The sequence below is a fragment of the Phacochoerus africanus genome, chromosome 5, assembly GCF_016906955.1.
Source record: "Phacochoerus africanus isolate WHEZ1 chromosome 5, ROS_Pafr_v1, whole genome shotgun sequence".
Taxonomy (NCBI): Eukaryota; Metazoa; Chordata; class Mammalia; order Artiodactyla; family Suidae; genus Phacochoerus; species Phacochoerus africanus.
The window spans coordinates 48183328-48196131 of NC_062548.1; the positions used below are offsets into that span (position 1 = coordinate 48183328).

General features: G+C 46.7%; 1 protein-coding gene across 1 annotated transcript in view; it reads right to left on the bottom strand.

The window, feature by feature from the left end:
- Positions 1 to 806: 806 nt before the first annotated feature.
- MERTK (MER proto-oncogene, tyrosine kinase) overlaps positions 807 to 12804 on the bottom strand; it is a 138255-nt gene continuing 126257 nt past the window's right edge. The window contains exons 17-19 of the mRNA XM_047781191.1: positions 11071 to 11230; positions 10140 to 10276; positions 807 to 1582 (exon numbers count right to left, since the gene is read on the bottom strand). Of these exons, the coding sequence (XP_047637147.1) occupies positions 1069 to 1582; positions 10140 to 10276; positions 11071 to 11230 (811 nt within the window). The 3' untranslated portion in view covers positions 807 to 1068. The remainder of the gene's footprint in view (positions 1583 to 10139; positions 10277 to 11070; positions 11231 to 12804) is intronic.

Here is a 12804-nt window from a genome sequence, read left to right on the forward strand (position 1 = left end):
CCCACTGAGACACAACAGGAACTCCCTTACAATTTATTTTAAATCTTTCCACTCAGATTGTATTTTTGAACCCTTTAATATTTCCTGTTCTTCTTCCTCTGGGCTCTCTGGAGTGATTTTTCCATATCTTTAAAAAAAACAATGCCAGGGAGTTCCTGTAGTGGTGCGGTGGTTAATGAATCTGACTAGGAACCATGAGGTTGTGGGTTTGATCCCTGGCCTTGCTCAGTGGGTTAAGGATCTGGCATTGCTGTGAGCTGTGGTGTAGGTCACAGAAGTGGCCCAGATCCTGCATTGCTGTGGCTGTGGTGTAGGCTGGCAGCTGCAGCTCTGATTAGACCCCTAGCCTGGGAACCTCCATGTGCCGCAGATGCAGCCCTAGAAAAGACAAAATGACAAAATCCAAAAACAACAACAAAATAAAACAATGCCAGGAATGGTCAGAGCAACTGCATCAAGGGAATTTCTTTGCAAAGGCACAGTCAGCCAGTGACCATGGTCTTCCCAAGTCTCGAGTAAGTACCACACCTCCTTCCTCATTCACATTTTATTAGGAAGCCATATAGGAGGATGAATCAGTCATGCACCTTTAAGTAGGAAATGAATCATTCTTAACAAATAGATGATCCGTGGGAGAACATCAGATTTTTCTTAAGACCAGAGGTAAAGTCAAACATGGCATTTCATTTTACAAATATTTAACAGTCATGAAAAAGAAAGAGAACTTTAAGAAAAACAACTTTGGGCAAATGTTAACATCCAGGGACTGTCGTAGAGATGAGGCTGTTAGAGCTTAAATTTTAAGATCTGTAAGATAAGTGACAGGAGATATGTCATCTTTTATTAAAATAGAATATCTTCGTCTCTTTCCACCATATACATATAGATATTTTCTCTTTAAATAAATATATATTACGTATTTTAAACGATGACGTACTTGGCAACATTCACGTGGTGCTTTCGGGCTGTGGCGTTTCCCTGGTAAGGGAGACAAATACCCCAAATATCAAGCGTCCGTGGATTCTGTTAAGGTGGAATTTCCTTGGTGGGGGAAGGTCTCAACTCCCCTCACTTGAGGACTTCTGAGTCTTCTGAGGAGTCGTCAGCAAACAAGAGTCCATCTGGTGATGGGCTCCCCAAGGGCAGCGTGCTCGACTGGGACCAGGATGCCCCATTCCTTCCCCGTCTGTCCTCCGGGAAAGTACCGTTCTTTCCCGCTGGCCCCGGGGCCAGGCTGGCAGAAGCCTGATCTTCCCATCCTTCGCTGCCCCCGTTGAGGATGTACCTTCCCTCCTCAGCTCTGTTCTCGTGCACTTCCGCCGTGACTACGCTGACCGCAGCGCCGGAAGCACAAGAAGCGATTACAGAGGTCGGATCAATATTCAAGTCCAGCTGGACTAGGGCCGAGCCCTCGGCCAAGCCCTCGCAGCTCTCCGGAAACTGTGTGTTGATGTAAATGACGTCCGCTTTGTCCCGAACTTCAGGGAGACTTTCCAGGAGCTTTTCTAGCTGCAGCCTCAGCACTGAAAAGGTGGGGCGGTCCAAGGGCTCAGCTCTCCAGCACGAGTGCATTATTTCATACCTAGAAGCAAAGAGTCAGTTACCTCCTGGCACAGTACGTGGAGCCTTTAATGCAAGTCAGCCCTTATTTTCACCTCATGGTTGATTTTATTACCTTTTAATCGGCAGTAGTCCTACTTTTAGGAAATTACTGAAGTCTTCCTTGTATTATAATATTTTTGCAAGCTTTTTTTTTTTTGGCTGTGCCCTGGCATGCAGAAATTCTCCAGCTAGGGATCAAACTCTTGCCAGGCTGCCACTCACGCCACCTCTGCAGGGAACCCTGGATCCTTATCTGCTGAGCCACCAAGGAACCCACCATGCGACTTTTATAAATGTTCCATGGGTTCGTGATAAGGGATCCTCTGTCTTCGGGAACAGAGGACTATGTGGCAATTGTATCTAGGAGAGAATATTTCAGGTCTTTTTTTTTAATTCTAGAGGTTGGCAAACTATGGCCCATGGGCCAAATCTGGCCCACCTTCTGTTTTGTAAATACAGTTTTTTTGTTTTGTTTTGTTTTGTTTTTTGCTTTTTAGGGCTGTACCCATGGCATATGGAGGTTCCCAGGCTAGGGGTTGAATTGGAGCTGCAGGCCACAGCAACGCCAGATCCAAGCTGCATCTGGAACCTACACCACAGCTCACAGCAATACCAGATCCTTAACCCACTAAGTGAGGCCAGGGATCAAACGCGCAACCTCATGGTTCCTAGTCAAATTTGTTTCCACTGCGCCACAACAGGAACTCCTGTAAATACAGTTTTAATGTAACACAGCTACATTTATTTGGTTACATATTGTTTAAGCTGCTGACCCCACAACGGCAGGGTTGAGTCGTTGCTAGAGACCTTAATGGACTGCAAAACTGAAAATATTTACTATTTGGCACTTTATAGATAAAGTTGTCTGACTTCCATTCTAGACCACTGAATTGGGTTTGTCATCAAGAGAGATGAGTTAGAGAGTTCCCTGGTGGCTCAGTGGGTTAAGGATCTGGCACTGTCACTGGTGTGGTGTGGGTTTGATCCCTGGCCCAGGTGCAGCCAAAACATAAATTAATAAATTAAAAAAAGCTGAGTTCAGAGTTCCCATTGTGGCTCAGTGAGTTACCCAACTAGTATCCATAAGTGTGCAGGTCAATCCCTGGCCTCATTCAGTGGGTTCAGGATCCGGCATTGCCAGAAGTTGCGGTGTAGGTTGCAGATGTGGTTCTGATTTCACCCCTAGCCCAGGAATTTCCACATGCTGCAGGTGGGGCCCTAAGAAGAAAAAAAAGCAGAGCTGAGTTAGAAGGTCTAAGTGAGGGCCAGGTAGATTTAATTTGCTTTCATTTATTCCATGTCTCAGGAGAAAGCATTTAAATAATCTTTTTTCACACAGCATAGTAGCCTTGTTACTTTGAAACTTCTTTTACTTTCAGTATTTTATGAAATAGCTAAAAATAGAAACATGACTTTTAAAAACATGGTGAACATGTATCCTGTCTAAGCTGCTCCCACAAAAGGGTGACTCCATAGCAGTGGACCAAGAACAATACAAGAGGGCTTGTACTGATGAGTAATGGGAGGGCTGTCATGGTGAATGATTTTGATTTTGTGGGTGGAATGAAAAATAAGTTTGGTAGCTGCCTTTGTAAATAGTCATTTTATTTTTCTGTTGAGATTTTATAAAAGATGCAATCACATGGTTGCCAGGGGTGGGGGGGGGTGGAGGATGAGGAGTTGCGGTTTCATAGGTACAGCGTTTCAGTTGTGGCTTTTTTTTTTTTTTTTTTTGCAGTGGGAGGCAGTGTGTAGAAGTACCTGGGCCAGGGATCAAACCTGTGCACACAGCAGCCACCCCAGCCACAGCTGCAACAATGCTGGATACTTAACCCACTGTGCCACCAGGAAACTCCTCAGACAAAAAGAATTTGGAGATGGAGATCGGTAAAGGTTGCATGATTATTTCAATGTCCTTGTCACTCCTGAACCATACATTTAAAAATGGTTCAGATGGTACCCTATTACGTTACATATATCTCACCAGAACCTAAAATTTGGAGTTAAAAAGATGTGATGATGCAGATGGATGGAATTTATAAATGTATGGATTTACCCATATTCTTCAAGCACCTGCTCTGCTCCTGCCTCTGAGCATGGCTCAGCACAGAGCTTCAAGTTGTGTACCATGCGGAGGCGTGTACTGTTCAGGCAGCATATGGGTCTGATCCCAGCGCTGCCCTCAGCCCACAGCGATGCTATCTCACTCCCTCTTGGGGCCTGGGATGCCTCAGGTGGGAGTGGAGGGCCTGGGGGAAGCTGGGGGTGAATGGGAGTCCTCGGAGTAGGCGAGGGCGTCAGCTCGTCTCCACTCCCACTGTCGTCTGGGCCCTGAGAGGCTCGAAGAATGAAATGGAGAGGTGGGCTGGGGTGGGCAGGTGTGTGAAAAATGAAGGCAGTGCTATGACAGCGGCAGGTGAGCCCTGGGCAGAGACAGCCCCTGCTTCCCGGCGGTCACAGCTTCCTGGCTGGGAAGGGAGGGGGCTGCTCTGTTTCAAAGTACCTGCTATTGCTCCATGAAGGAGAAACACATGAAACATGTCTGCAGACACCAGGGCCTCTGCTCTTGTCTGTGACCTCTACCTCCTCCAGTAAAAATAATAATCACTGACTCAATAATAAATCATGAGTGTTTACTATTTGACAGCCATCGTGTAAGGTACTTTCAGGGATACTAGCTTGTTCAGCAGCATAACGCACACATAGGTACTGTTTCTGCAGATGAGGATCCAGAAAGGGTGATGGTGGCCCCAGGACCAGGGTGAAGCTGTGACCCACATCAAGGAATATCTGGCACCACAGCCCATATTCTTTTATTTTCTTTTTCCTTTTACAGCCACACCTGCAGCCTATGGAAGTTCCCAGGCTAGGGGTTAAATCGGAGCTGCAGCTGCTGGCCTATGCCAGAACCACCACAACGCTGGATCTAAGCCCCACCTGTGACCTATGACGCAGCTTATGACAATGCTGGATCCTTAACCCACTGAGCAAGGCCAGGCCACATCCAGATGGATACTATGTCAGTCACAACAGGAACTCCCGCAGCCCATGTTTCTGCCTGGTGGGCAGTGGGGAACCACGGGAAAGATCATGTGTAGCTGCATCCTATGGTCGGGTCATAAATTTTAGAAAAGTTGCTTTGGATGCCACCCAAAGGATGTATTAGGTTCCTGGAGGCGATGAGAAGAATAAGACAGGAGACAGAAGAGCCAGAATCTCCTGCAGGAAACAGGCACCCTGACCCACTCATTTACATTCATTGCGATGTCACTGTGCCAAAGTTCCCACAAGTGTGGCCACCCCAGGCCCTGCCCAGCCCTGGGCTTCTGTGGTTTGCTGGTATAGGCAGAGCCTGTTTTATTGCGCTTAGTTATTATTATTATTATTATACTTCACAGGCACTGCATTTTTTTTTTCATATTGAAGGTCAGTGGCAACCCCTACATCCAGCAAGTCTATTGGCACCATTTTTCCAACAGAATTTGTTCACTTGGCATTTGCTGTGTCACATTTCAGTAATTCTCACAATATTTTGAGTTTTTCATTAATATTATATTTGTTAGGGTGACCTGTGATCAGTGATCTTTGATGTTACTGTTATAATATTTCTGAGGTACCACAAACTGTGTCCATGTAAGACGGCAGATTTAATCAGTGAATGTTGTGTGAATTCTGACTGCCCCCCTAACTGGTCCTTTCTCCTCACTCTCCCTTCCATTCCCCGAGACACAATATTGAAATTATGCCAATTATGTTGCCATGAGCTGCAATGTAGGTTACAGATGCGGCTCAGATCCTGTGGCTGTGGCTGTGTCTGGCAGCTGTAGCTCCAATTGGATCCATAGCCTGGGAACCTTCATATGCTGCTGGTGTGGCCCTGAAAAAAAAAAAAAAGCTTCAAAGGACAGGCTGACCCTCTTATTTGGGACTAAGTTAGCAGGTGACTAAGTTGAAGCCAATGCTTGTTTACCATTCTAAAAGTCCTAGGGCCCTTGAGAATGATGTTAAATCTTTTCTTCCTGTGCTCTATAAATAGGACAACAGAGCCTGGATGACAGCATATTTACAACATGGCTTACTGAATATTTTCAGCCCACTGTTGAGACCTACTGCTCAGAGAAAAAGAGTCCTTTCAAAATATTCCTGTTCATTGACAATGCACTTGGTCACCCAAGAGCACTGATGGAGCGTACAATGAGACTAATGTTACTTTCATGACTGCTAACATATTCTGCAGCCTAAAGATCAAGGAGTAGTTTAGATTTTCAAGTCTTATTATTTAAGAAATACATTTTGTAAAGCTCTCACTACCATAGACAGAGCTTCCTCTGATGAATCTGAGCAAGGTAAACTGAAAACCTTCTGGAAAAGATTCAGCATTCTGGAGTTCCTATTGTGGCTCAGTAGAAACGAATTTGACTAGCATCCATCTGAGGACACAGGTTCGATCCCTGGCCTCGATCAGTGGATTAGGATACGGCATTGCCATGAGCTGGGGTGTAGGTCACAGATCGGATCTGGCATTGCTGTAGCTGTGGTGTAGGCCGGTGGCTACAGCTCTGTTTCCACCCCTAGCCTGGGAACCCCCATATGCTGTGGGTGCAGCCCTAAAAAGATGAAAAACCAAAAAAACCAAAAAAAAAAAAAAAGAAAAAGATTCAGCATTCTAGATGCCATTAAGAACATTTGTAGGAGTTCCCTAGTGGTCTAGTCATTAAGGACTTACTGCTGGGGCTCGGGTTTGATCCCTGGCCCAGGAACTTTTGTACACCACAGGTGCGGCTAGAAAAAAATTGTAAATTCATAGCAAGAGGTGAAAGTATCAACACACACTGAAGTTCGAAAGAAGTTGTTTCCAGTCCTCATGTATGACTTTGAGGGGTTCAAACCTTCAGTGGAAAAACTGCAGATGTGGTGGAAATAGCAAGAGAATCAGAAATGGAGCCTGAAGATGTGACTGAATTGCTGCAGTTTTATGATGAAATTGTAATGGATGAGAAGTTGCTTGGTTGAGGTGGGGGGGTCTGGCACGCCCGTGGCATATGGAAGTTCCTGGGCCAGGGACTGAACCCTCACCACAGCAGTGACAACCCTGGATCCTTAACCCACTGAGCCATAGGAAGGAATTGCTTCTTATGGATGAGGAAAGAAGGAAGTTTCTTGAGATGGAGTTTACTTCTGGTGAAGATGCTGTGAAGACCGTAGGAATGAGAACAAAGAATTTAGAATATTACATAAACTTAGTTGATAAAGCAGCAGCAGGGTTTAAGAGGACTGACTCCAAGTTTTAAGGAAGTTGTTCTGTGGGTAAAATGCTATCAAATAGCACTGCCTGCTGCAGAGGAATTGCTCGTGAAAGGAAGTCAATTAGTGCGGCAAACTTCTTTCAAGAAGTTTGTCTTATTTTAAGAAATGGCCATGGTCACCCCCACCTTCAGTAACGGCCACTTGATCAGTTGGCAACTTCCCCCATCGAGGCAAGATGCTCAAGCAAAAAGATTATGACTTGCTGAAGGCTCAGATGATGGTTTGCATTTTTTACCAACAAAGGGTTTTGGAATTAATGTCATGTATGTTATTTTTTTAGCCACAATACTATCTTGCACACTTAATATTCTACAGGATAGTGGAATCATAACTTCTTTTTTTTTCTTTTTCTTTTTAGGACCACACTTGAGGCATATGGAGTTTCCCAGGCGAGGGGTCAAATTGGAGCTACAGCTGCCAGCCTACATCAGAGCCATAGCCATGCCAGATCAGAGCTGTATCTCCAACTGGCAATGCCGGATCCTTAACACTTTAAGCAAGGCCAGGGAGTAACCTACTTCCTTATGGACACTGTGTCAGGTTCTTAAGCCCCCGAGCCACAATGGGAACTCCCACTATCACTGTATTTCTTAGAGCTGACTATAAAACGACTGAGGAGCAACTCAACACAGGAGTCTGCTCATCTCCACTAAGATTAGATAGCAAACAGATGAGAAGCTCAGAAGTTATCTGTCTTGGAGTGCCCATCGTGGCTCAGTGGTTAACGAACCCGATTAGCATCCATGAGGATGAGGGTTCGATCCCCGGCCTTGCTCAGTGGGTTACAGATCTGGTGTTGCCGTGAGCTGTGGTGTAGGTCGCAGACACAGCTCAGATCCTACATTGCTGTGGTTCTGGCGTAGGCCAGAGGCTACAGCTCCGATTCGACCCCTAGCTTGGGAACCTCCATATGTCGCTGGTGCGGGCCTAAAACACAAAAAGACGGAAAAAAAAAAAGGGGAAGTTATCTGTCTCATTTTTAAAAGAAGACGCCTCAGATATGGAAACACACATGGCTCTCTGGGGGAGGATACTGTTCACCAGCATTGAGAGGGGACCTGAAAGTAGGCCTGGTTCACCAGGGCCTCTGCAAACCTGAGGCACAGAGGGCCAGCTGGGGCCTGGGGACCACAAAGCTGCTGCTTCCGCCCTGCTTCCCCAGCTACCCACCACGTGCTGACACTGCAACTCTTTCACCTACCAAAGCTCCCAGAAAACCGACTCAGCATGGCTCCACATGAAACATCTAAAACCACAATGTGACATGGCTTAGACCTTGCTAAGACCCCAGATAATCAACTTCTCCTGGAGCACAAAGGCAGCCAAGAAAGAAACAGCAACAAAACTCTTCATTCAGTATTGTTTCATAGAAATGGCTTCCTCATTTTCAGAAGCAAACATTTCATTCCTGTGGCCCTTTCAGAAACTACCGTGAAACCCCAGGTCTAATTGAATTAGGATTTCACGATATTTTTTAAGGGCTCACATTTTTCTTTCTTTCTTTTTTTTTTTTTAAAGCCGCACCCCCGGCACATGGAGGTTCCCAGGCTAGGGGTCGAGATGGAGCTGCAGCTGCCAGCCTACACCATAGCCTCACATCTGTGTCTGTGACCTACACCACAGCTCATGGCAACACTGGATCCTTAACCCACTGAGCGAGGCCAGGGATTGAACCCGTAACCTCATGGTTACCAGTTGGGTTCGTTAACCACTGAGCCACTACAGGAAATCCTGTTTCTTTTCTTAATGTGATAGATTTACCATCATAATCACCAGCACCACCACCACCAAGCAGAGTAAGGTTCTGATCAAAGAAGTTTCCTCATGGTTGGCTGGGATGGGATCTGGGAGGCCCACATGCAAACTGACGGAGGTCCTCTCATCGATGTGGTGTGAGGAGGCAGGGCCAGTGTGTGTTGGGGGTGGGGGGACAGGGGGACCCCTGCACAGTCCTCCTGCCCCAGAGCCCCAGCACGGCGTTCCATGACAGAGCCCGTGCAGGCCCATGGTCCTAAAATGTTCTTGCCAAATATGGTGAGAACACCCCTCTTTAAGCCTGTGTTACTGGGGAGAGACTCGGCATTAGGAAGGTTTGGATCACCACACTAGAGGCAGTGCCATAAATTTTTTTTTTTTTTTTTTCAGAGCCACACCTGCAGCATACGGAAGTTCCTAGGCCAGGGGGTCTAAATTTTGAGATATTCCTGGGATGAGTTTGTTTAAAATGTGGAATAAAAAGAGAATCATTGGAGTTCCCTGGTGGCCTCATGTTAAGGATCTGGTGTTGTCGCTGATGTGGCTCAGGTCACCGCTATGGGGCTTTTTTTTCTTTTTCTTTTTCTTTTTAGGGCCCCGCACAAGGCATAAGGAAGTTGCCTGAACTAGGGGTCAAGTTGGAGCTGCAGCTGCCAGCCCACGCACAGGCACTGGCAACACCAGGTCTGAGCCGCATCTGGGACCTAAGAGCACAGCTTGTGGCAATGCCCAATCCTCAACCCACTGAGTGAGGCCAGGGATTGAATCTGTGTCCTCCTAGACACTAGCTGGGTTCTTAACCCCCTGAGCCACAACAGGAACTCCTGTGGGGTGGGTTTGATCCCTAGTCCGGAAACTTCCACATGCCATAGGCACCACCCCCCTCCCAAAAAAAAGTGAGAAAGAGAAGCACAACTGCAGCAAAAGAGGATAGGGAATTATCTGAGTACCTCATGCATTTTTTTTTCAATTTTTATTTATTTTTATTTTTTGGCCACTCCCACACGTAGCAGTTCCTGACCCAGGAATTAAACCCTAGCCACTGAAGCAATAATGCTGAATCCTTAACCACTAGGCCACCCTCATGCATTGTTAAGTCAACCTGTTTATCTTTAAGTGATATAGTGCTCCCTCTGTACCCATGACAGATTGGTTCCAGAAGCCCTGGAAAACACCAAAGTCTGCCAATGCTCAGGTCCTGTACAGTCGGCCCTCCGTATCTGCGGGTTCTGCATCCCCCCATATGGAGGGCAGACGGTATTTCCTAGGGGCACTTAGGGAACATCAGATCCTGTGTGGGGGGCTCATTAGAGATGTGCACACACCACTTCCCACCCCAGGAGAGGCTTCCGGCCTGGGAATGTCTGTTCCTGCCACCTTCTGCCCATAAACCCTTGGCCAAGTGTCCCTGCCCCCGTGGCCATGTGTCCCCAGGTGCTTGCCCGGTGCTCTGTGATATAGAGCGGCTGACTCACAGTTCATCCAGACAGTCCTCGGGCTGTTTCAGCCTGTGGCCGTGGAGAAGATAGTCATACATTTCGTGGTTCTGGACTCCGGGATAGGGGGTCATTCCTCGTGTGGCTATTTCCCACATGGTCACGCCAAATGCCCACTGAGGACAAAGCGACAACATCAGGACGCAAGTCTTTCCAGCACAGCTGAATGGACTTTTTCATTGGGAAAGGTCACTTCCTTAGAGCCCTGACGAGTGTGCACAAAGCTGACAATTATGTTTGAGACACGCTGCCCTCTCAACATGGCAATAACGTGGGGTTGGAACGTCACAGTCCCCCATTTTTAACTGAAGCTGTTTGGGAAATTTGACAAAGGCAGCTCTAACTATCCGTTGCCGCAATGCTCTGTTTAATGCTCTGTTCTGAGAGTGGTGGGCAAGTGTTTTCTTTTCCTGATCTATGGTTAAGGGTATCATTACACAGCACCTTTTATAGAGCATCTTGGTTCCAAGAGCCATTGGATGAATTCATTTAATTTAATATGAATATGAAATAGCTTAACTGTAAGCAATAAGTCACTATATTGTAGCAAAGCAAAGTGGGAATAAATTAAGGGCCTGTGCCATCCTTTGAATGTTAAGATGCTTCACTAGAATCTAGTGTTCCACTTGAATGAAAGCATCTAGTGATAAAGAGGGCTGTGAGCATGCCCCAGTCTTCAGTTTACTGAAGAGGAAGATGTCCTGCTGCACCAGCTTGAGTCACTTCTTTCAGCATGCTTTCACCATTTTTTTTTGGCTGCACCCATGGCACGCACAAGTTCCCAGGCCAGGAACTGAACCTGTGCCAGAGCAGTGATGACAACGGATCCTTTAATCACTAGGCTACCAGGGAACTCCAGCAGGCCTTCATCTTTGCAGTGTGGGGCCCTGAATCAAAACTGTGTACATACCACGTCACTTTTACTGGTGTAGACTCGGTCTGCGAGACTCTCTATGGCGATCCATTTCACAGGCATCTTAGCGATGCGACCTTGGCGGTAGTAATCGCCGCTGTAAATCTTCTTAGAGAGGCCAAAGTCCGCCACGCAGACGGTCATGTCATCTCGCAACCTACAGAGAGAGACAGAGTGAGTTCATGTCCCCAGCGACCTCAGAGGCAAAGCCTTACATCACAGGTCTGCACCCAATGCAGCTGAAAGCATTCATGGTAAGACACGAAAAGATACAGACCCTGTCAATCTGCGAGGGTCCTGTTTGAGGACCAATGGCAGAGCCAGTGAGGGGGCATCAGAAGAATTATAACTGGGCACCCCTCTGTTCTGTGTAGGGATCTGTACCAGCCAGGGTACCTGGGCACTGAGGATGGAGCCATCTGGAGGGAACAGAAGTGCCACGCAGAAGTAGAAAGAGCAGCAGCTCTAAGCCAGGTCCCAGGGGCAGACTCATCTAGAGCTCAGGAGCCTTCCTGCTGGATGCAGCAGCCCTGGCTCTGTGGACTAAGTGAGCCTCCTGACAGTTTGGGGGAGGTAGGGAAGCACCTGCTGTAAGAAGAGGACATTGGACTTCCTGCTAGGATGGTGGGGTGGTACCTGAGGAATTAACTGGAAAATTAAAGGAATACAATGGTATTTACAGCCCAAACTGAGACAGGAAGGAGAGGAGGAGGAGGAATAAGTGGTCTGGATGTAGGGTGACCACCTTGTCCCTATTTGCCCAACAGACTTTTCCTTTTAAATTTATTTTATTGAAGTATAGTTGATCTACAAAGTTGTATTAATTTCTATTGTACGGCAAAGTGATTCAGTTATACATGTATATACATATTCTTTTTTCATATTTTTTCCATTATGTTTATGACAGGATACTGAATATAGCTCCCTGTGCTATGCAGTGGGACCCCGTTCTTTATCCATTCTCTATATGATAGTTACATTTACTCATCCCAAACTCCCAATGCATGCCACATCCCCCCCACCTCCCCACCGGCAACCACAAGTCTATTCTTCTATCTGACACTGACTTTTAAAATTAAAAGTCCTCTGGAGTTCCCATTGTGGCTCAGGGGGGGTAAGGACCTGACGTTGTCTCTGTGAGGATGCACGTTCGATCCCTGGCCTCAGACAGTGGGTTAAGGATCTGGCATTGCTGCAAGCTGCAGCACAGGTCACAGATGAGGCTTGGATCCAATTTTGCCATAGCTGTGGCATACACCTGCAGCCCCAGCTCTGATTCGATCCTTAGCTCGGACATATGCCACAGGTGCAGCCATAAGCAGAAAAAATTAAATTAAATTAAATTAAAAGTGCTATATCTGGGGAAACCCCTCAGTTCTGGGCAAACGGAACTGGTGGTCACTTTATGTGGTGGGAAAAACATGAATATATTAAGGAGAAAAAAAGGTTTTCATGATTCTCCCCCCATGGTAGATAAGTTATTTAAATTAAAAAAAAAAATCAAGAGTTCCCATCGTGGCTCAGTGGTTAATGAACCTAACTAGTATCCATGAGGATGTGGGCTTGATCCCTGGCCTTGCTCAGTGGGTTAAGGATCCGGCGTTGCCATGAGCTGTGGTGTAGGTCGAAGACGCGGCTCAGATCCCGGGTTGCTGTGGCTGTGGTGTAGGCTGGCAGCTACAGCTCTGATTAGACCCCTAGCCTGGGAACCTCCATATGCCATGGGTGCAG